Source organism: Hyaena hyaena, unplaced genomic scaffold (genome assembly GCF_003009895.1).
Source record: "Hyaena hyaena isolate Hyena2069 unplaced genomic scaffold, ASM300989v1 scaffold_251, whole genome shotgun sequence".
Classification (NCBI taxonomy): Eukaryota; Metazoa; Chordata; class Mammalia; order Carnivora; family Hyaenidae; genus Hyaena; species Hyaena hyaena.
The window spans coordinates 771,561-796,321 of NW_024080883.1; the positions used below are offsets into that span (position 1 = coordinate 771,561).

The 24,761-nt window shown below is 34.8% G+C and overlaps 1 protein-coding gene across 1 annotated transcript in view; it reads right to left on the minus strand.

The window, feature by feature from the left end:
* Positions 1–24,761, minus strand: part of DZIP3 (DAZ interacting zinc finger protein 3) — an 89,102-nt gene that overhangs the window by 22,842 nt on the left and 41,499 nt on the right. The window contains exons 13-21 of the mRNA XM_039244988.1: positions 20,829–20,905; positions 18,530–19,147; positions 16,435–16,467; positions 15,397–15,563; positions 14,559–14,603; positions 10,159–10,184; positions 7,783–7,948; positions 6,325–6,420; positions 6,042–6,169 (exon numbers count right to left, since the gene is read on the minus strand). Coding sequence (XP_039100919.1) covers positions 6,042–6,169; positions 6,325–6,420; positions 7,783–7,948; positions 10,159–10,184; positions 14,559–14,603; positions 15,397–15,563; positions 16,435–16,467; positions 18,530–19,147; positions 20,829–20,905 — 1,356 coding nt within the window. The remainder of the gene's footprint in view (positions 1–6,041; positions 6,170–6,324; positions 6,421–7,782; positions 7,949–10,158; positions 10,185–14,558; positions 14,604–15,396; positions 15,564–16,434; positions 16,468–18,529; positions 19,148–20,828; positions 20,906–24,761) is intronic.

Here is a 24,761-nt window from a genome sequence, read left to right on the forward strand (position 1 = left end):
GTTAGGGAGGTTGACACCTATCCCTGACAAATGAAGTTGAAAATCTGTGTATATAACTTGACTCCCCAACAACTTTACTAATAGCTTACTACTGACCAGAAGCCTTATTGATAACAGTTAATTAATACATATACTGTATGTGTATTATATACTGTACTCTTACAATAAAGTAAGAAAAGTTACAGAAAAGTTACTGTTACAATAAAGACAATGTTACTAAGAAGGTCATAGAAAAGACAAAATACATTTACAGTAATGCACTATATATTTATCAAAAAATTTTGCATATAAGCAGACCCACATAGTTCAAACCCACGTTTAAACATCAACTGTACTTTAAAAAAAAAAAAAAAGTTGAACTTTTTGAGATAATCATAGATTCATATACAGGTGCAAGAAATACTATAGATAGATGCCATGTGTGCTCTACTCATGTTCCTCCAATGTTAATGTCTTGAAGAACTATAGTATAGTAACCAGGATGTTGATAGTGATGTAATTAAGACACTGAACAGTTTTATCACAATGTCTCATTTTGCTCCCATTCCCTCCTTATAACCTTGGATCACTAATATTTTGCATTTTTATCATTTTTTCATTTCAAAATTTTTGAGGGGTGCCTGGGTAGGTCAGTCAGTTAAGCATCTGACTTCAGCTCAGGTCATGATCTCATGGCTCATGAGTTCAGGCCCCATGTCAGGGTCTGTGCTGACAGCTCAGAGCGTGAAGCCTGCTTCAGATTCTGTGTCTCCTCTCTTTCTGCCCTTCCCTGACTCGTGCTTGCTCTCTCTCAAAAAAATAAACATTTAAAAGTTTTGAAAATTTGAAAATCTGTCATTTCAAGAATGATATAGGAATGGAATCAAACAGTAACATAAGCTTTGGGGATTCACTTCTTCCACTGAGCAGAATTCTGTCTACAGAGTCTGTAGTGTTACCATGGATTCATTCCTGATGGTGCTAACATGTGTCTTCTTTCTTTGTCAGTTTTGGTAGAGGTTTGTCAATTTTATTGATATTTTCAAAGAAATTGCTTTCTAATTCATGAATTTTTATTGTTTTTCTGTCTGCCATTTCATTACTTCTAATATTTATTAATTTCATCTGCTTGTTTTGGGTTTTCTGCTTTCCTTTTTTTAGATTCTTGAGGAGGGAGCTAAGATTAGATTAGAAAAAAGGAAAAGTCTCAATGTGTTAGTCAGTTAGTGCTATAAATCTTCTCAGAACTGCATTAGCTGTGTCCCACAAAGTCTGATATATTGCATTTTGATGTTAATTCAGTTCAACATATTTTTATTTCCCTTAAGAACTCTTTTTTGACCCATGGATTAATTAGAAGTGTTTTTTGTAGTTTCCAACAGATTTTCCTGTCATCTTTCTGTTACTAATTGCTAGTTTGACTCCATTTTGATCTGAGTGCATGCTTTGCATGATTTCAACTCTCTTAAATTTTTTGAGGTTTTATGGGCCAGCATATGTTCTATTATGGTATATTTTCCTATGGCCACTTGCAAGCATATATATTCTATATATGCTGTTGTCTGGTGAAGTGTCCTATAAATATTGATTAGATCCTTTTGGTTGATTGGATTGTAGAAGTTCTTTATCTTTGCTGATTTTTCTATCTGGTTGTTCTATAAATTGCTAAGAATAGGATGTTGAAATCAACAACTCTAATAGCAGGTTTTTCTTTCTCCTTACAGTTCTATCAAGGTTTGCTTCATGTACTTTGAGGCTCTGTTGTTTGGCATATACACTTTTAGGTTGTTGTATCTTCCTGGTAGATGGATCCTTTCATCATTATGTAATGTCCCTGTTTGTCCCCAATAGTTTCTCTGCTCTGAAGTCCATTTTTATGTTGTTAATATAGCCATTCAGGCCTTTTTTGTTTTGTATATATTTTACCATCCTTTTTTTCTCAATGTATGTTGCTGCAACTGAAGTTTCTAGTAAACAACATATTGTTGGATTACAGTTTTGTTTTTAAAATCTACTCTACCAGTGTCTTTTAAGTATTTAGATCATATATATGTAAGGTAATCAGTGATATTAGGGCTTAAGTCTGCCATTATTTTGTTTGTTTCCTATTTCTTTTTTCTTACTTTCTTGTGGATTATTGTAACATTTTTTAAGGATTCCATCTTGACTTATTTATAGTGCATTTTAATACATTTATCTCTTAGCTTTCTTTAGTGGTTGCACTAGGTATTACAATATGTATATGTAGTCTACTGGTATTGATATTTTCCTTCTTTTCATATAGATCTCTTTAGCCTCTAAAGTTTTAAAATATAATTGTTGTGTTTCCTCAACATAAACTTCACATAAGATGGTATTATAATGTTTGATTCAAGCATCAAATATGATTTAAAATATTAATGAGAATAGGATGGACTCTTATTATTTACCCCTCTCTTTACTCATTCAGATGTTCTTCTTTCCTTTTTAAAACAATTTTTAAATGTTTTATTTATTTTTGAGAGAGAGATATAAACAGCATGAGCAGAGGAGGGCCAGAGAGAGAGGGAGACACAGAATCCAAAAGACAGGCTCTAGGCTCTGAGCTAGCTGTGAGCACAGAGCCCGACGCGGGGCTCAAACCCATGAACCGTAAGATCATGACCCGAGCTGAAGTCCGACGCTTAAGTGACTAAGCCACCCAGGCGCCCCTTTCCTTTCTGAAGTTCTAAGTTTCTATTATCATTTCCTTCATGATTATAGACCTTCCTTTAGCTATTCTTTAATCGTAGGTTTAGTAGCAACAGATTTTTATAGTTTTTCTTTGAGACTTGTCTTTATTTCCCTTCAATCCTAAAGGATATTTTTGCTGGATATAGGATTCAAGATACTTGTTTTCTTTTAGTTTTGTTTTTTTTTTCTTCCAGTACTTAAATAATATGCCACTTCCTTTTGGCCTCCATGGTTTCAGATGAGAAACTGATGTCATTTGAATTAATGTTCCCCTGTGTGTTTTCTCTGGTTGCTTTCAAGATTTTTGTCTTTAGTTTTTTGCAATTTAGTTATGATATGTCTTGGCATGAATTTCTTTGGGTTTATAATACTTTGGGCTCACTCAATTTCTTGAATTTGTAAATTTATGTGTTTCACCTCAGATGAAATTTTAATACTTTAAAGCTTTGAATGCTTCCCCCTCCGCCCGCCCTCCCACTCTTCTCTCTTTTTGAGAGTCTGACAAGAACTTCAATTCTTTTATTATTGTCCCACAGGTTGCTGAGACTCTGTCCTTTTTTATCTTTTCCCTAGTTTACTTCCTCTGCTGTTCAGATTAGGTAAAGTCTTCTGTATTTTCTCAGATTCACCAGCTCAGTCCTCTGTCATCTTTATGTGATTATATCCAGCAAGATTTTATTTCAGTTATTATATTTTTTAGTTTCATAATTTCCATCCTTTATTATATTTTTTTTGCTAGGACTTTCTAGGCTCTCATCTGTTTAAAGAGAATTCAATTTTCCTGTTGAAGCATTGTTATGATGGTTGCTTTGAAATCTTTGTCAGGTAATTCTCAAATCTCAATTTTCTTAATGTTATCATTTGTTGACTGTATTTTCTTTTTCATGTTCTAACTGTCCTCATTCTTGGTATAATGAGGGTTTTCTATTTTGCCTAGATATTCTGGATATTCTGAGACTCTGGGTTCTAGTTAATTTTTTTTTAGCAAGAAGATCCCCTATTGCTGTGTATTGAGAGCTGAGTGGGTGTGTATGTTTAGCTTCCCACCCGGCCCTGCTAACAACATCCCACCAAAATTGGATACTGACACACTGCCTCGATGCAGATGAGTGATGTGGAAGTTCAGTGCCCCCCAGGCCATGACATTTCCCATGAAAGTGGGGCACCAACTTACTCTGTTCTTTGCCTCAGTAGCATACAAGATCAGCTTCCTGCGGGGCCCTGACACCAGGGAAGGAGAAAGCAGATGGCTGACTCCTATTGCTTTGTGGTTACAGGGTAGAGAGCAGGGGCTCCATGTTGGGCCCCTCTGGCACCAACTGGAGAGAGGGGAGAAAATAGAGTGCCAACTAGCCCCGAGGGTGGAAACTCAGCTCCCCATGAGGAGAGTAGAAGGGAAACCTATATTGAGTAGTCCCACCTCAGATTACCTTAAGTTTCATTGAGGCTGGGTAGAGGTAGAGGCTTAGACTGCTACTGGATCACACCGGCCCTATCCTGGCAGAGGAAATGTAACACTCCTGCTTCTGCCCCATGGGGAACAGGAGACTAGCTGCCGATACTACTCCAGCAAGGAAATCTGGCTTGTGCTATCTGCCACTGTCAGAACACATCACCTGGTTCCCAGGGGTGGTGTGGGACCAGACTAGAGTAGGCTGGATAGTGCCAAAAAGGTTTTATGTTGTTTTATCTTCCTTTTCCTGATCCTTTAGCTAGAGCAACTGGTTTTTCTTGGACCTCCCCAACCCTCCACCTCTGCCTACTGGCTGTTCTAGGTTGGTGATTTCTGCAGCACACTGTCTAGGATATATAGGAGGAAATAAAGAAAATTCATGCCATATCATTCCTCAAGTACCAAAGCCTCTAGACAGTCTGCTTTCTTCTGCCTTTTAGAGTCTTCCTATGCTTGTTTGTTGTATTATGTCTTGGGTAGTTTAGTAGTAAAAAGGATGACTGGCAAGGAATAGAGCTACTTCTTGGCAGAACTAGAAGTCCCTCTGTTATAAGTAATTTTAAGCCCTTCACATTAATCTATACTCTCCATTAGCTCTCAATGTCTGATATGTGTTGGTATCTTCTACATGTGCCTTACCTAATTCTTCTCACACAGTGGGCCCTTGATAAATGTTTGGTGAATGTTCAACACTGAACGCTCATTGTATGAAGACATATGCATCCCCTAAAATGGTCAAGCATACAAGGGTACCCGGGTCAGCTATCAGGCTTTAGGAAGAATATCTTCAGATGGTAAAGGAGAGAGGAAGCTCATCTGCATGCATGGTATTACTTCTCTGATCTCTGATATTATATAACATATATCTGGATTGGTCATTGCCTTCTAAGCTAAAAGACAAAGTTTTGAACCCTGAAGTGTGGATTCTTAAGTAACTGTAGCCAATTTAGATTTTTTCAAGCCATCTTAGGTCTTCACCTCCTTGAACTTGAAGGATCTAACTCTAGCAGGGATAAGTTACAAAGTGTTTGTAACTGATACTATGTTGCCAACACTATGGCATCCAGTTCTTCCTAAAAATTCCTTCAAGGATGGATGATATGTGGGAGAAAATTTAAGACTTAAATCTCTGCCAAATATTTCTCCAATTTCATAATTAGTACTGTAGACTCCTTACTCTAAGATATTCTCTAGAACTTGTCTACTAGCAGTCTAGCAACTAATGGATTTCAAATCAGACTTCATGGACAAATGGTATCTGTTGCATTACGACATATTACAATGCGTTACAAATCATGTTAGTATTTCAACTGATACTGGTTGGAGACACTGATTAGTATAAAAGGAGTAAAGCAAGGTTGCTCAGTTTCTCCTATTAAGTCATAATTTTTAGTTTTAGGTATTTAATATTAGGATTGTTAAGGGAAATGAGATTGTTGGGAGGGAGCAGTCTTCAGGAATTTGATTCATTTTCAATCTTTTGGTCTTGGAACACAAAAACTGAGAGACCAATATAAAAAAAGCATTTAAGTGATTTCATGGTGTCTTTGAGGAATGTATTCATCATGTGCTATAAAGAAACAGCAAATCATTGGTCATATTTTTACAAATTAGAATCATGACCTGAAAGTTAATTTTCTCATGTAATTCTATTATAATTGCACTTGTTCAGCCAATACATGTAAAGCTTGATATACAGAGTGAGCAGTTGCTTATGTTTCAATCCAGCTGGCTAGACAAATATAGTCGGTTTTTAAGCAACTACAGGCCTGTAGTCAACTGTTCCTAATGTGTAGTCACAATGACACCTAGTGGCCACATGGGTATTATCTTCTAAAGACCGCATTCATTATGAAGCAAATCCAGAATTACCTGTGAACAACAGACTTGCACTTACTTGGAAACCTTATTGACTCCAAAAGCCACTTGTTGGTTAAGAGATGCAATGATTTTATCTTTCTTCTTAATCTGTATTTGGTTTTCTTGCCACCGAAAAGTCACTGTTTTCAACTGTCTTTTGAAATCCTGATTAATGAAAAATATAATTTCATAGTTAATTCTGTTCAAATTACCAGAAATTGAAAGAAAAATAGGTTCCTTAAAAAGAAAAGAAACTACCATTCACCTGAACAACTGAACTAACTCTGACTTGCTTCAGATATAATGGCACAAGTACTTACTTCACACTGATAGTGCAATTTATAAAGCTGCTGTTGCTGAGCAAGCTTCTCCTTCTCAGTTTCTCCATATTCTGTGGTTACTTTGCTGGTTGAGCCCTAATGAGCAAACAGAATACACGTGCCTTATTTGCCTCTAAAAAGAGCACTAAGACTTTAAAGGAGATTTAAAGTTGCCATCTAATTCCTACTTGTGCTCTGTATCTCAATACAAACATCACTTCTCTGATTAGTTCAGATAAACCCACCTCTCCCCAGTTACAGCATTCACTAAACAGTACCACAGTTATCTGTCTACTGCTGCTACTACTGGGTAACATTACCTGCATGCTTGCCACATTTTTAAGCTTTTTTGGGAGGGGTAATGTTTTTATTGTCGTAAAGACCATATGAGGTAGGCACTTATTATTCCCATTTTAGAGATGATAAAACTAAGTGAAGTACCTCATCCAAGGTTACACAGAAAGTGGAGAAGCCTGAATCCCAACTCTCAATTGCCCAAACACTTAATTAGTACTCAGTCTACCTTAGTTTAATATTCGACTTATCAACCAGATTATAAACACTGTGATCACAGGGACCATGTCTTAGCACAGGTCTGATAAAAAGCAGGTGCTAAATGGTTTTTGAATATATGAGGGCATAAACATTTTCCAAAATGCGTGTGACATTTTTATTCTATTTTGGATACTGAATAAAAATCAAAGGCCTCATATTTAAACTTTAAACAATGTATCAGTTCAGTTAAAATATACATATTCTAATATTATATTTGCAATGGAAAAAGGAGATATGACAATTATATGAATGTTATACTATCAGCCAGGGAATCATTTTTACTAACCATATCCTTAGATAATCAATATTCCTAACATACTATGAAACAGGTTATAAAATTACCTTAGTATAGAATTCTCACTTAAATCAAGTGATTAAAAAATCTGTCCTATGCTTTGTCTAATTTAGTGTTCTGCTGAGCACTCAGATCCTGTTCACATGGACCTTCGCATACACAAACATCATTCCCAGCAGTGACTGCTACAAGGAAAGGAACCACAGGGGGAAAATCTGTTGTACAGTAATGTTTTGTAGACATTTCATTTCTATAACCAGATTAATTTTTTAAAAATGAAAGTTCCCCCCCCTTCTTTAACAAAACTATTTTCTCATGAAAATTAATCCAAGGTCTTTGGTTTTTTGTTTTTTTTTGTTTTTTGTTTTTTGCAAGGAAAGCATTTCTAATCAATATTGCCCAACAATTAAAGCCAGGAAATGGTTTCAGGGCCAAAGTGAAAATTTTCAGCTTCTAAGGTTCTTTTTCCCTCTAACTATGCCTCTGACCCACCCTTCTTGTTTTTTATTGCCCCTTACAAGCACAGCACAAAACACTAGGCTAACAGAGGTTAACGATGGTTTCTGGAAGAAGGGAGGTAGGTCTGTATCCTCTCCAATCAAGCTTACCTGTTCTATCATGTCCAGAATATGCAATTCATCCAGGCTATAGAACTTGTCTTCTGTTGCAGAATCCTCTTGAATATCACTTGCATCATCTTTCATAAATCTACTGACTGGGTGTAGATTTGCTTGCTCTTTCTTCAACTGCTCTTCCTTTCCTACCATATTTGGGCTATAGTGGTGACATAATCAATGTAATCTTTTATAATGGTATATAGTGTTTCTTACCTAAGCCATTGTTTCCCAAATTAATATTGTATTAATCTCATGAGATAGGAGATTGATGGCCAAGGTTAGACAGCGCTTATACACAAGAGTGTATTTCTCTTGATGATTCATAATGAATTTATTTAGCATACATAAGACAGCACTCTCAAGGTACCTATTCTGTTCATTCTAGTGTTTGCAAGAATTGTGAGACCATGGAGTTCATTTGTCAAATTATTAACATCAGTTACTTTGGGAAACAATACTTTGGGAAATAGTGACAAGCATTTCCACATCTGCTATACTATTTTATCATCATAGCATTCTTGAAAAGTAGGTTGGTTTAAGCAATTTCATTGCTTAGGTCCAGTGTACATTTAAATAGTGGGCTGCAAATATCAACATAAAGTAGATTTTAAAATGGAGATTCTATGGTAACAAGACTTAAAAAAACTGTAGGGGTAACATAGGAAACTAGTTAACTAGGAACCACTAAAAAAATGAAAATACTGTAAGTGCAATGGCAACTAACTCGTTTTTATACCTAGTTAGTAGCTATAAATCTCCTTCCTAATTTCATTAAATAGCAACAAGAAATAGTACTTTTATTTATAACATGATATAAATGACGTGATTAGTGACTAGAAAGAAAATAGGTAACTCTAAGATGCATTATTACTTCTTTTAGGTCACAGAAACCTAGAAAAAAATGTCATCTAATGTTTGTAGAGTAACTTGCAAAAAACTATAAAACACTGAGGTATTCCAAATGACTGAGGTATTCCAGAATGACTCAAATATTTTGGAAAGTTCAATGAAATCAAATGCTTGTGTAGCCCACTGGTTCCCAACCCCAATTTTCCAAATTATCTGAAGAACTTTTTAAAATTGTATTTTTCCAGCTACCCTGACAACTGTAAATATATACATGAATCTGTATTTTTGAAAAGTTCTAGAAGATTATTCTGAAATGTTTAAAGTTTAATAATAGCATTGGAATAATACAGGAAAATGTTTTTATCAGTAAGAGATGCAAACTGAAGCATGTAGAGGTAAAATTACATGATATTTGGGACTGAAAACACTTCAGCAAAGAACAAAATGTTAAAGGAAAAAGTGAAGCAAACGTGGAAAAACAGTGTAACTGTTGAATCAGGATGATAGGTATATATATTAATGTAGATACATTATTCTCTTTACTTTTGTGTATATGTGAAAATTCTCGTATCATAACAAAGCTCCCTGGGTGATCTGATGATCTTCCAGTTTGTGTCTACGCTATAGGTAAAATAAGCAAAATGATTGATAGCACTGTTTGATTTGTTAGTAAGTTGTTTTTATGGCTTCTAGACATGGCTTGAAAAAAGTAAAAAACCAAAAACAATAAAAAAAATTATTGCTCTAGTGGCTCAACTTGTTGACAGAGAAAGTGAAAACCTATCCTTGGATGATGAACTATTAGCAAGTAGCTCACATCCATTATCAATGAGAAAATATCAACTACAAGTGATGACTTTCAAGTTAAAATATGTTCTTGCTACCAATTTAAAGATATCTTAATAATTTATGTCCTCACAGTGAGTTCTCTAAAGTTAGCAACTTTCAATTAAACTTTCTGGTGGGTATAATGAATCTCTTCATTACTATCTCCCCGACTTCCACCCACTAATCCTCTGTCATCAGTCACAGAGTTGTATGCCACAATGATCTTTAGACATTAAAAGGTTTCCCATAAAGATTCAGAGTTCGCGGTTAACAACTGGAATTAAAAACCACCACTGCCACCACCACCTGTGTGTTAATTAAACAAACCAAAACAAAACAAACTCTTTTGTAAAAGAGGCCAGTAGGACAAAGAATAATCTGATTTTTAAGGTTAAGTCTTACTTAAATTTAGATTTGGCTAACCACAATCCAGACTACATTTTAGAAGATTTTATGCTGGATCCAAATTAGTCTTTAACTCTTGAACAGCCTTATAGAAAAATGGTGAGAGATTCTATTCTCCCAAATTAAATGATAATTCAACTTTTTGTTACTCTTAAGTGACAAGTTATTAAGAAAAGGAACTGTACTCTCTTCTTCCAGAACACTTCCCGAGGCCAGGCTGTGTCACACTGGTAAAGCACACTTTGAAAATACTCAGAAAAATTTAAAAATTAAATAAATACTTACACCTGTTCTTCTTTTGATTCCTTATTCTGAAAAACATCATCAAGAATTAGTAATCTATATCAACTAGGCCAGTATAGCACAGTGAGGTGACTGCAATTAGGTCAGTGTGTCTCAGTCTTTTTTGACCACAACCAAATTCAGAAATATATTTCACATCATGATGTAAATGCACTTATATAGAGATCTTATTAAATTTCAGTTTTATACTTATGTATAAGTCACTAAATAAACTTTACCCATATTATAGATGTTATAGACTGCAAGTTTATGCTTTTCCCAAATTCATATGCAGAAATCCTAACCCTCAATGTGATGGTAAATAGCAGTAGGGCCACTGGAAAGTAATTAGGTTTAGATGATGCTATGAAGTCTTCATGATAGAATTAGCGGCCTTATCAGAAGAGACCAGTGAGCTAGGTCTCTTGCTCTTCTGTGTGCTCTCGCTACCATGTGATGACACAGCAACAAGTTAGCCATCTGAAAACTGAGAAGAGGGCCCTCACCATACACCAAATCTGTTAGCACCTTCATCTTGGAGTTCCCAGCCTCCAAAAGTGTGAAAACTGTTTGTTGTTCAAATTACCCAGTCTATGGTAGTTTGTTATAGCAGCCTGAACTAAGACAATATATAATTAACTGTGAAACTTTTTTTACTCTAATTCTATTTATTTTATAAAATGGTAGTTGTGACCCACTACATTGATTTTGTCATCTACCAATGAGTCAGAAAAAACTTAAAAATCATTGAGTCAGATATTGAAAGTAAATATTGGGGTTGAGTTCGTACCTACTGGTAATCTTGGGACAGGGTATGTGTAATTCTCCTTTATGGAATACTGTACTAACTATAAGAGTTCTTGAAAATCTACATACAAGGTGAAAGCAGGCTGATATATTAAGAAATATTATAGAAAATGAAGTGTCAGGGAGATGACAATTAGAAGGAAATGTTATAAAAAAAACCTAAATTTTGTTTATTAAAGTAAAACTATAAAAGCAACATAGTACATAAAGGTAGTATCAAGGACACTCAACACATATTAATTGTATTAATCACTCTTATACATTACCCTTCTATTGAGTATTAATTACTTTTATATAAATTACAGTATTCACTTCTACCACCACCTCTTGTCTACAAGAAACTTCAGGATCTCCCTCCCCATAGATTCCATGATGTATTTACAAATTTGTTCTGCTTTATTGTCTGTAAACTAAGAGAATTTTGCATTTCAGCATCTGATCAATGTCCTGTGTCAATTAGATTCCACAATTTAGAACTACCAACTCCTACCTTGGTTCCAGTATACCTGAATAACTGAACTGAAAGACATTTATTTGGTTGTTCATAATGAACATCTAGTGTAACTGCATAGTTTCTGAAACTTTTTAGCTCTTCCCATGACAACTTTTTGTCAACACAAGAATCAGCCTGTTTTACATGAACCTCAGCAACTTCCCTGCTGTAGAGAGCACATCCAATTTGAAGGGCTAGATTTATTTTCTGCCATGTTTCCTTCCTTCCCCAAGGCTTCATCACAAAGCCTTCTGTTCTTCTGCCATCTGCTTTACCTCCTTTTTCTATTCTTAACCCTCAATTCCCCTGGGTGGGAAGTAGGAGTGGGAAGGAGGATCTATTTAACTCCCAAAAGAGTTATTTATAATTTGGATATATTAGAAGCTAAATACTAAATTCCTAACTGAAACAAAGTAACTATTAAGTCACTATATATGCTAGTTAGAAGTTACCTGCACTGTTTCCTCTATTTGCTAGACAAATATTTCTTTTTCATCATATTCTTCCAGAGTCCCTGATAGATCTTTTTAAGACTTCAACTAATGTTAGGTAGAGATATTACAAAACAAATAATTAACAGAGGACACATTTCATTCATAGAAACTTTGTTGTTATTCTGTATAACATAAGGTAATTTATGTATGGTAGAATTTTTCATGAGGAAAACTCCTCATTAGAGAATGTGATGTACTCAGCTTTTTACAGCTGGCTCCTTACCACTATAACTAGACAATTCTTTGTACCAATAATAATGTATATTACTAGGACTACTGTATGTGAACTTCTCATATGCAAACATTTCAGCATTTTTAGGTCCCATACTTTAAAATTTAGATAATAGATAGCTCTCTTCTAATGTCCAAATCTTATATTCATAAAAATATCTTATTTTCAAAGTATCTCAACTTCTTCTAATAAAATAAATTAGAAAAAAACTTAGGTCAGGGTACCTGGATGGCTTAGTAGGTTAAGCGTCTGACTTTGGCTCAGGTCATGATTTCACAGTTTGTGAGTTCAAGCCCCATGTTGGGCTCTGTGGTGACAGCTCAGAGCCTGGAGCCTGCTTCCGATTCTGTGCCCCTCTCTCTCTCTGCCCCTTCTCTACTCACATTTTGTCTCTTTCTCTCAAAAATAAACATTAAAAATTCTTTTCTTAAACTTAGGTTGTTATAAACAATAATAAAAGCTTCCTGACATTCAATGAGATACTTTTACTATTATTAGCATATGAATTTTTGAGCTGTATTTACATTTATTTTCCATTGTGTTTATTACCTGTTTAATTTCAACTTAACATAAAAGTTGGGTTTTCCATTTAACTAAAATTGAAAATCTGAATAACCATATTTTAATTTGTTGTAAGAGACAAACTATATACCTTTGGAAACAAGAGGTATGGTCTGACAGCTGCAGATTTAGTTGGCCAGCTTTATGTAGTCTCAGACCTGGGATTTACTAATGTTTTGGTAAGAATTAAAAAGTATCAAATTAGTAGATCAGTGTGTGTTTTATTATACAAGAGCTGCCTAGAAGTAAGTCTTCTTATTCATGTCTTTTAAAAACATACTTTAATTTTCAAAATAACTTTTGAGTGAATAAATTATAATAAATTATGATAAATATGAAAATTATATTGATATTTTATGATCAAAGCATAATCTTTATTCTGTTTTTCATCTAAGTGTTTTGTAAATTTGCCTTCATTATGCTAAATTTCATTTATGACTAAAATTTATGTATACCTCCAAAATTAAATAACATTGGCTTACCAGATTGTATAGTTGGTCAAATATTCTCATTGCATTAGTTTATAATATAATCTACAGATTATACTTAGATTTTAAATATATGGTTCAGGCCAGAAAAACATTTTTTTTTCTTTTTTACCATAAAGCTTGCATAGCATAGTGGTTAGCTACATACTTGATTTAAAGGAAAAGAACCAACCAATCAAGAAAAAACTCTTGAGTCCAAATCCATAGGAATCTACAAACATCAAGAGTGAATTAAAACTTAAAGTATGAACTTTGGGTGATTATGATGTGTCAGTGTAGGTCCATCAATTGTAATAAATGTACCACTCTGATGGGGGAAGTTGATAATGTGGGAGGTTATTCACGTGGGGATGTCAGAGATATATGGAAAATCTCTACCTTCCCCTCAATTTTGCTTTGAACAACAAAAATTGCTCTAGAAATATAGCCTTAGTTAAAAAATAAAAACAAAAAAAGACTCAAATTTCCTTTGTAATTTCCCAAGCAATTAAGAGACTTTCTGCTAAAACTCTGCTATAGATCATAACAGTAAATTGTTCATTTGTAATTGGCAAAACGCAAAGAAAAAGCATCAATGAAGCTTCTTGCATTTGTACAATTTTTGCACATTATTGCCCTATTGGCAGAATTTTGGACATAAGGAAGAAAATCAAGATTTCTTAAGGTTGTAAAAAAATACTTCTGAATATATCACTGGAAATATGATGAAAGGCTTTTTATAAAATGCTGAGTAGGCATTTTTAAAATGAGAATGGAATGCAGAAATTTCCAAGTAACTCAGTTTCTTACTTGTATGTTTAAATGTATAATTATCATTTAGGGAAGTGAAGTAGGACACAATGGGAGTTTAAATCATTCAGGGTCTCCCATATATAGGCTCCTCTATAACCACATATTCACTAAACTATTGACATTTTTTTAAGTTTGTTTATATATTCATATTTATATTTATGTTCATATTTACTTATTTATATTTATCTATCTATTGATCTATCTAATTTATTTATTTAGTTAAAGAGACTGCACACGCTGGGGAAAAATAGAGAAAGCGGGAGAGAGAGAATCCCAAGTAGGCTCCGCGCTGTCAGTGCAGAGCCTGATGTGGGGTTGAACCCACGAACCATGAGATCATGACCTGAGCCAAAATCAAGAGTCAGACGCTTAACTGATTGAACCACCCAGACACCACTAAGCTATTGATATTTATAAGTCATTTGTGCTATATGCCTACTTGAACTAATTTTAAGTTCTAACAGTGAATCCATGTATTAAACCCATGTGTTCATAATCAGACATCTCTCTATAATAATGCTAATACAGTCACTTACCTTTTTATTCTTAGTCTTTTTCTTTTTCTTTGGTTTACTCTTAGCCTGACAAGAAATAAGGTAATTAACATGCAATGCAAATCACACAGTAAGTTATTTTGCAAAATATTATTTCCTCTAACCACTGAAATATTTCATCTTTTAATATTATATGTCACATTTTCTTTCTAGATTCTATAGAAAATTATTTTCACTTTCGCTCTTATTTTAATCTTAGTCTTTTGCTCTTGAGAGATCATTGATCTCTAAAGGAATAGCATAATATCAATGAGGAGGCTACAGAAAAAAGCTCACAGATCCTCACTTGCATATGTGCATGCATGAGCAACAAAGGAGGAAGGGAGGGACCTACAAAAAATCAACATATTCAGTTCCATAAGAGAAAAAATTAAGCCCAGGAGTAATTTAGTGACCTTATAAAACTAACGTTAAAGAAACAGAGAGATTCCATCCTGCATGACTTTAATTCTACCCCGTGTAAATGGCATTGAAATATCATGGTTTCCTCTTTTCTCTCTTCTTCTTTCCCCAATATTTTCTCCTACTTTATATTAACTTCCCACTTCCATCGTCATCACTCAGGATGAAGAAACATTCGGAAATCTAGCATAGTACCTGACACATAACAAGTGTTCAGTAAATGCTGGCAAAATAAAAGGTTAAGGCAGGGAAGATTTTGGAAGAAGTACTAGAGAAAGAACTATTCCAATTCAAATTCTGTGTGAACGCTGATAAATGTAAACTAAGATTGTCTGGAATGCTGTAAATAAAGCACATGTAACAAAGTACAGGCCCTGATTTAAGTTGTTCTAATTTAAATATTAATGAGAGCTTATACTTCCTGGAGATCTTTAGTAGATTCTGTTGAAGATTCACTGGGTATGGATGCTCCATCTTTATTCATTTCTGCTAACTGTATTTCAGGGTTTGATTTCACATTTATATTGTACTCCATAAGAGGTGGACTTAGTTCTTCCTCATTCTGTAACTCTTCTATTTCAATACCTAAATGTTAAAAAAAAAAACAAAAAAACTCAAAATCAGGATGCGTTTAGTTTTAGCCTCTTATCACTATTATAAAGATATTTTTACCCCCCTAAAACACTATCCCAGGAACAGAAAGAAATCTTATTTTCTTCATTTACTAGGTGAAAATAAAATGCCCATTTATCAGTGACCAAAAAGGTACTGATACTAGCTTAGAACCAATCAGTACAAACCCAAATGCTAAGATACTTTATTGTTATGTTAAGTTGACTCTAAATATTAGATATTCTAGAACTTAAGTTGACCCTAAATACTAAGTTTTTTGAGGATTCTGACATTGATCCAATTAATACTGCAACTAGTAAAATTTTAGGATAATGAAATAGTTTTTAACTTAAATATTTTTATTAATTTTACTTCAAACAAAACCCATGGTGTTGTTTTCTAAAGTATAATTTTAACTGCAGGATATGAATTGCTTTTAAAAAACAACAGCACAAAAACGGAAATTAAAAAAATTAGCAACTCACCACATGGCAAAAAGTACATAGTCTAACAGTGGAGAGTTAAATAGATAAAGCTACAGAAGCCAAAAAATAGCATATTCACGTGAGCAGGTAGAGCAAGCAGTAGGCATTTTTGCCTGTTGAAGTGTCCAGTGTGCCAAAAGTTAATCAACTATACTCGGGTAAATTGTGGTGACGTGCATTAAGACCAAAGAGTAAAAAGGCTCATACTACATTCAGCTGACCAGTAGTAGTTTGACCACATGATTTTCCAAGCTTATAACAAATAATAGTTTAGCTGACCAAGTAAAATGTCTAAAAGTATCCCTTAGCTATCCCAAGTTGAAAGGTCACCGAGGCATTTTGTTTTTCAACATACTTACGTTGACTGCCCGTTATGGACTGTAGAGCAATTCCTATGATACATAAAGAAAAAATTTAGATGTACAATTGCAAATATAACCAACAAATATCTGACTGGGACTAAGAAAAGTCCGAACATTTTTACATTGCACCAATTACTTTCATAACTGTAAATACAACCAGCTTCACTCATGAATCCAGTTTAAACAAGGCATAATCTTTAAATTGTAACATAAAGGTTATAAACTCATGTTTAGAGAAAGAAAACAAAACTTTAATAGTTCATAATAGATAATGCCTAGAATATAAGCACTTTAAAACAAGCAGCAAATTCTTACAATTTAAACTTTTAAGGTCACAAAGTAATAATAGTCAATTATGAAACAAACTTCCATTGAAAGTCTGAGCATTTTTTTAGCAATATGAATTATCCTGATCAGCCCTCCCTCTCGTCCATTAATATTTATTAAGTACCTACAATGCATTAAGGCTGTATTAAGCTCTAGATATTGAATGGTGAAGAAATAAGAACCTTAACAGTGATTCAGTGAGAACAATGGATATTAATCAAACAAATGAAAACAGGAACTGTGATAATTACTAGGAAAGAAAAGATGCTAGGGAAGCCTCTATTAAATTAGGGACTGAAGCTTTTGGGTCTACCTAAGTGAGAATTGTTTGAAATGCTTTGAATTTATTTAGTGTTTAAATATTTCCCAAATATTACCTTTATTCTCATTTGTTATTAAGAATCATAATGAAGTGAGGAGCCTAGGTGGCTCAGTCAGTTAAGCCTCTCTGACTCTTGATTTTGGCTCAGGTCATGATCACATGATTGTGAGATCAAGCCCTGAACTGGGCTCTGCACTGGGCATGGGGCCTGCTTGAGATTCTACCTCTCTCCCTTCCTCTTCCTCCCCCCCCGCCACTCCCCTGCTCATGCTCTCTCAATAAACAAATAAATGAATAAACCATAAATAAATAAATATCTTCTTAAAGTAAGTGTTAAAAAAAAGCCTTTTTTAACTCAAGGGTTCTTGCATGACTTTCTTATATCATCAAAGTCAGCATTCTCTTCTCTTATACTCAAAGAAGGCTCTGAAGGGTTAAGCAGGAAAACACAATGGTATCCCAGGACCTTAGTAAAAGGACTGTTATTGGGGCCTAGCAATGATCAATGATAGTAGTTCAACAATTATGAGAACCTGGTAAGTTGTATCTTTACAAAGCATCAGTGTGGTCATCAGTTGCTCCCTAGGTAGTATGACTAATAACTTGGGACCAGGAAAAGTCACCTGGAATAGCCAAGTAAAGGTTTCAGTGATGCTGACATGCCTTGAACTCCACTCCCCATGATGACAACTGGGAAGCCACCCAGGAATGTGGGAGAGGAGGTCTGAAGTCTTTCCCATATGAAGAGACAATATCTGAGAATGGCTACTGCTGACCTCAGACATTACCTGATTTTTAAAATTACCATGGGCATGGCCAATGGATAGCTGCCAAACTTTTAAATTAATTGTCATGGTTCTGCTGGAAAGGAGGAGAAAACATATAACCATGTTATCTAAAAGGCCATACTTGAAACATATAGTACCTGTATTTCATGGTTTTAAGCATCCTTAATTTTATAGTAGTGATAAAACTCCTTTAGTTAAAAATCTTCAACAATTCCTTTCTGAAAACAAAAACTCCTCAACATGGCAAGAGAGATCATCTTGAATGTATTCTCTTTGTTACCTCTCTCCTACTTTGATTTCAGTAAGGCCAAACTTTTTAGTTCCCTGCATTATAATATATTTTTATGTTTCTATACCTTTGTTCTTGTTTCCTTCTGAAATGTCCTTCTCCATCTTCTTCACTGGGCTAACTTTTACAGGTCATTTAAGAATTCCTTAAATATTACACTCTCCAGAAAGCTTTTTTGGACTCTCAGGGTAGGATCTCCCATGGTATTCTGGAACATCTCTAGTACTATAATTTTTAGTAGTTTCTTGATGAGTCTATCCTCCCAAGAATGTGAGCTCACTGAATCTCCTGCCCTTAGCACTGTGTCTGGCACATGGCAGACACTTAGTGAAGGCTTACCAGCTGAAGTAAGTAATTATTTTGTACCTTGTTGATAGCAGGATAACATCCTCTGGATGATTTCTGGTACTGGTATACCTAGATAGATGGACAGTTGATGGTAATCAAGGGAGATATTCTCAATGGGATTCTCTTTCACTTTGTCAATATCTTCTTGCTTCATCCCAAGGCGCAGAAGAATATCTGAAACTTTTTTCCAAATTGAATTGAACTGTGACTCAGTGAGACCATTCATCAAAATCTCACTAAGGAGGATATCCCTGTGTTTGCACAGCCTCAAGATGTCGGCAGACTTAGAGAGATCAGAAGATGGTGGTTCCATATTCCAGCCTTTTTTGGGTGCAGGGAATACATTCAAATGTTTTATAAGAGCTAATAGGAGATATAAGTCAAACTGTTTGGACTGTGGTAGCTCCTTGTTTGGGGGATAAAGCAGATGCCATGCTCCACCCAAAGGGTGATTGGTCCAAAGATGGTTGTAGTAGGGTTCCAGCACACTCTTGTGTATGAGAAGCTCTTTTTTCAAAAGAAGGGGTGGCATAGCCTCATCAAATATTTGCCGGACAGTATCAGTACCAGAAATGATAATTATATGAAGCAGATGATAGAAATAATTATAATCAAGTTTGAAGATAGGCATTTCATCTGAAAATGAATTTTGAGAAGTCAAAACATTCCACATTAATGTTTTTCTATGTGGTCTCTCTTACTACATCCTAAGCTCCTGAAGGACAGGGACGATTCCAAAAGAATGAAATACAGTATAGTGCTTTGCCACAGCCAGTACTCAATAAGCATGCTGCTGTCTCGCTGTCAAAAAATCCCAACAAAAACAGTATGTTCCCAAGCAAAAGTAATCACAAAGACTAATCACCACAGAAGCCTTTCAACCATCCAGGGTTTTGTTCAAGTAAATGAGCTTTTGCAACCAAATGGCAGAAAACTTAGGCCTTTGGAAATTCTGAAGACTTATAAAAATGTTAACTGTCAGTGTTTAATTATACTTTATTTAAGCAATTATATTTTATCTTTATCAGCACTGCCCAGTAGAACTTTCTGTAATAAAAATGTTTTAGATGTGTACTATCTACTAGCCACTGAACACTGGAAATGCTGTTTTGACAAATGAACTGAATTTGAAATCATATCCAAGTTTTATTAATTTAAATAGCTGCATATGGCTAGTGGCAACCATATCAGACAATAGAGAACTATATAAAAAAACATTAAGTGATCTAATGCCTTGCTATCCCAAGTGCAGTCCACAGACCAGCAGTGGCATCCCCATGGGGGCCTGCTAGAAAGACAGATTCTTAGCAACCACCTCCCGCCCTCACCCAGAGCTACTGAATTCGCACCTACATTTTAACAAAATCAACAGATGATTTAAATATATATTAAAGTTTGAGACACACTGGCCTGATGACATATTAATGATTTATCTCAATCAAATAATATACTAAAAATAAATTAATGATTAAGTAGATATTTCATCAATGAAGTGGAATAAGGCATGAGAATGAACTATTTGAGATTTTTCTGGTTGAATAGCACTTCCAAAGGAGGAAACTAGACTGTAGTGAATCTAAAAGTAGTAAGAACTTGATATATGATGGTATATTTTTTGTATGAATATTAAAATATGTACGTATCATAAATGGTAGCTTTATTATTTTATCATTCATGATTCTGCTTCCTTCATGACTCTGCTTCAAGAAATTTAAAAACTAATATTCTTGTTTGATATACTTGACATATACTGTGGAGGCAAGCAAGGTTACAAAGCAAGTGACCCAAGGAGCTTTCTCTGGGTGGCCACATAAGAAGCTGGCTAGGATCACGGACACTCATTTCCCCTAGCAAGAACTGACATCAAACTATTCTTCCATGCGACTCGGAGCCCTAAAAGTCTCCAAGTGGCATTGCTGACCAGCTGACATTCATAAACAGCTGGCATTTAAGTTTAGACTACCTGGCCTTGAGTGCCAAATTGTCATGCCTTCCATTTCGCTCTATTAACAGGGAATGCAGTAAGAGAGGAGGTTTTGGTAGGGAAAACCTGCTGGAGTCTAATCGCACTGTGTAGTCAGCAGCGATATACCAGACTTGACAAACCTCTCTAGGATGCCAAGGTAATGTAAGACCCATACACCTGCTGATCTTTCTGTCCATGAATTTCAGCCTATGACAAGTGATACTTACTTAGTGTAAACCCAAGCCCAGTGAATGACAAACATAAACACATGGTTGTCAATGGTATGATACTGCACAAAGCAAGTCAAACTTTAATACGCTTTTCAAGAGACATATAAGAATAAAACAGTACCTTTTGCACTAAATTTTAAACTGATCTTCGGTCTTATATCAGTATCATTAATTTTCAGAGACATCAACTTTTTATAACTGCAAGTAGAAAAAAATAAGTTACAGTGAATACCAAAGTTAGTCAAGATTTCTGATATCCGCATGGCTAAATAAGTGAATAGTGTCCTCTCCTCCTTCTCCTGGAAAAATTTAAAAGCAAAGGAGAAAAGGGAATGAACAAACAAAACCCACCAACAATAAGCCCATACTGTCATTTTCGTTGGAATTACCAAATAGAATTGCTAGATCTCATACAGAAAAAATAAAAGAAAGAAAGGCTGTGTGACAGCAGAAATATTGTAAAAAACCAGCCAATCTATAACTCCTCCCAGACCCTTCTCCAACATAAGATCTTCTTATCAGCCACTAATCCAAGAAAACTCATTTAATGACTAGTGATTTTTTAAAAGGACAACAAATTAATTAGCATAATAGAAATAACTTTAAAAAATGAGGGTTAAAAGTAGCAAAATTTATTAAATAGACTGAACACTATGTAAATGCTGCCATAAAACAGATGCAAAACTTGAGACCTGGCACTGAGATGAACTCTCCCACAGAAAACAAAACAAAAATAGGACAATACCACCAGAATGTTTTAAGTTTAACAAGGACAGAGCTTTAGGTGTCAGTGGTTGTTAGGTGTTTTATCTCCAGCATCAAAACACTGCCAACCATACACTACACTGGAAACATCTTAAACTAACAATATGAAGTACTGGCAAAGATAATGAGTAAGAGAAAGATATTCTATACTGCTGGTGGGAGTGTAACTAGGTAAAACCACTGTGGGAAACAATTCAGCAAAACCTAGACAAGTTGAAGGTATGGACAGATGGCCTACTGACTCTACTCCTAGGGATATATTCTGGAATACTTTCTATACATTTACATCTGGAGAACATCCAAGCATGTTCATCATAGCACTGTTGTTATGGTTATAATTCAGAAATAACTGATATTTCTACCAGTGTAATTAACATAGTATAACCATACAATAACATTATAATAGCATTATAGTAATGAAATGGAAAAACTCTGAGAATTCATTATACAAATAATGTATAGTTAAGTATAAAAAACTAAAGTGTTTAAATGTATATAAAGTTCAGAACAGAAAAATTAAACTATATTAATAAGTAACAATATATTATCAAGTTTATATCCAGAAGTAAAGCATGACAACAAATGCACTAAAAGGTGGAATGATATGGAAACAGTATTGTAAGGTTCATACAATACTTATACTATACATACAATAGTATAGTACGGAAAATGAACTTTGACAAGTTAAAAACGTATATATAAGTCTTAGAGCAATCATGAGAGAGAGACAGAGACAGTGAAAGACAGAAAGAACAAACAAATCAAGGAAAGACAACACAAGAAACAGATGGGAAAAATTGAAAACAACCAGGAAGAAGGTAGATTTAAATCCAGCCATATCAGTAACTACAGCAAATTTATATGGAACATCCCCATTTAATAGACAGGCATTGTCAGGCTGGATATAAAGAAGGAAGGCCTATGCTGTCTATAAGCAACTCTCTTTAAATACAGTCACATGTAGGTTGAGGTAAAAGATGCAGAAAGATATACCATACAAATATTAATCTAAAGAAGATACAAAATGACTAATAGGTACATGAAAAGGTGCTAATGTTACTAATCATCCAGAAAATGCAAATCAAAACTACAATGAGAGATCATCTCACACCTGTTGGAGTGGCTATTACTGAAAACACAAGAAATAAGTAATGGCCAGGATATGGAGAAAAAGGAACCCTGTGCACTGCTGATGGGAATGCAAAGCGATATAGCCACTAGGGGAAACAGTATGGCAGTTCCTCAAAAAATTAAAAATAGGGGCACCTGAGTGGCTCAGACGGTTGAACATCTAACTTCGGCTCAGGTCATGATGTCTTTCGTGAGTGTCAGCCCCGTATCGGGCCCCGTACTGACCACTCAGAGCCTGGAACCTGCTTGGGATTCTCTCCCTCTGTCTGCCCCTCCTCCACTTGAGCATTTTCTCTCTCTCTCTCTCTCTCTCTCTCTCTCTCTCTCAAAAATAAACATTAAAATGGGTGCCTGGGTGGTTCAGTCAGTTAAGCATCCAACTTGGCTCAGGTCATGATCTCAGTGTTTGTGGGTTCAAGCACCGTGTCAGGCTCTGTCCCTGACAGTTCAGTGTCCAGCCACTTGAGCATTTTCTCTCTCTCTCTCTCTCTGTCTCATTCTCTCTCTCAAAAATAAACATTAAAATGGGTGCCTGGGTGGTTCAGTCAGTTAAGCATCCAACTTGGCTCAGGTCATGATCTCAGTGTTTGTGGGTTCAAGCACCGTGTCAGGCTCTGTGCCTGACAGTTCAGTGTCTAGAGCCTGCACCAGATTCTGTGTCTCCCTCTCTCTGCCCCTCCTCTGCTTGCATTTTGTCTCTCTTTCTCTCAAAAAATACGTATTAAAATAAATATATATATTTTTAAAAACTTAAAAAAATTAAAAATATAATTAAGCCAGCAATCCTCTTTGGGGTATATATTATATATCCAAAGGAAACAAAATCTCTATCTTGAAGAGATAGCTACATATCCATGTTCACTGCGGTATTATTTACAATAGCCAGGACATGAAAACAAATAAATGTCTATCAATGGATAGATAAATGGATCAACAAAATATGATTTTTCTACACAGACATGCATTAGAATACTATTTAGCCATAAAAAGGAAATCCTGCCATTTGTGACCACATGGATGAACATGGAGAGCATTATACTAAGTGAAGTAAGCCAGACAGAGAAAGACAAATACTGTATGATCCCATATATATAGGAGCTAAAAACCCCAAACACACAAAAACAGAAAGTAGAATGGTGGTTGCCAAGGATGAGGGTGTGGGGAAAATGATTAAGGGGGTCAAATGGTACAAACTGGGATCCAATTCCAATGTACAGCATGGTGACTACAGTGAACAATATTGTTTGTATATTCAAAAGTTGCTAAGAAAGATCTTCAAAGATCTCATCACACATACTCAAAAAAAATGTTAACACATCCATCATCTCACACAGTGATTCCCACCTCATTGTGGGAATCATTTCACAATATATAAATATCAAATCATCACTTTCTATACCTTAAGCTTACACAATGTTCTATGTAAGCTAGGAAGAAAATAGCAGCAATATAGAAAAAAAATAAATAGATCATGACCAACTATTCTTTATCACAGGAAATAAGGTTGATTCAGCATCTGAAAATAATGTATTCAGCATATTAACAGGTTAAAGAATAAGAGGAAAACCATATGATCATCTCAATGCATACAGAGAAGCATTAATTCAATACTCACTCATGATAAAAAGAAATTCAGAAAACCAGGAAAACAAAAGAATTTATTCAACCTGAAAAGGGGCAACTATAATCTATAGCTAGCAACACACTAAATGGAGAAAACCTGAAGTCTTCTCCCTAAGATCTAGAAAAGACAATAATGTCTTTTTAACATTGTACCAAAGGACTGAGCCAGTGCAGTAAGAAAAATAAACAAAAAGTATATAAATTGGAAAAAAGAAATAAAACTGTTTTTAGACACAGACAATATGATCATCTACTGAAAACCTCAAAGAAGCTACAAAATGATATTAGAATTATTAAATACCAAGTCACAGGATATATGTTCAATATATTCAAATTGATTCCATATAATACAAATAAGTAGAAATTAAAATTTCAAAAGTACTATTTGCAACAGCATAAAAAACAAAATACATCTGGATAATTGGACAAAATATTTACAAGTCCATACAGAGAAAACTACAAACATTCCTTTGAGACATTGAAGAAGTTATAGTTAAATGTAATTATACTCCATGTTCATGGATAGTAAGCCTCA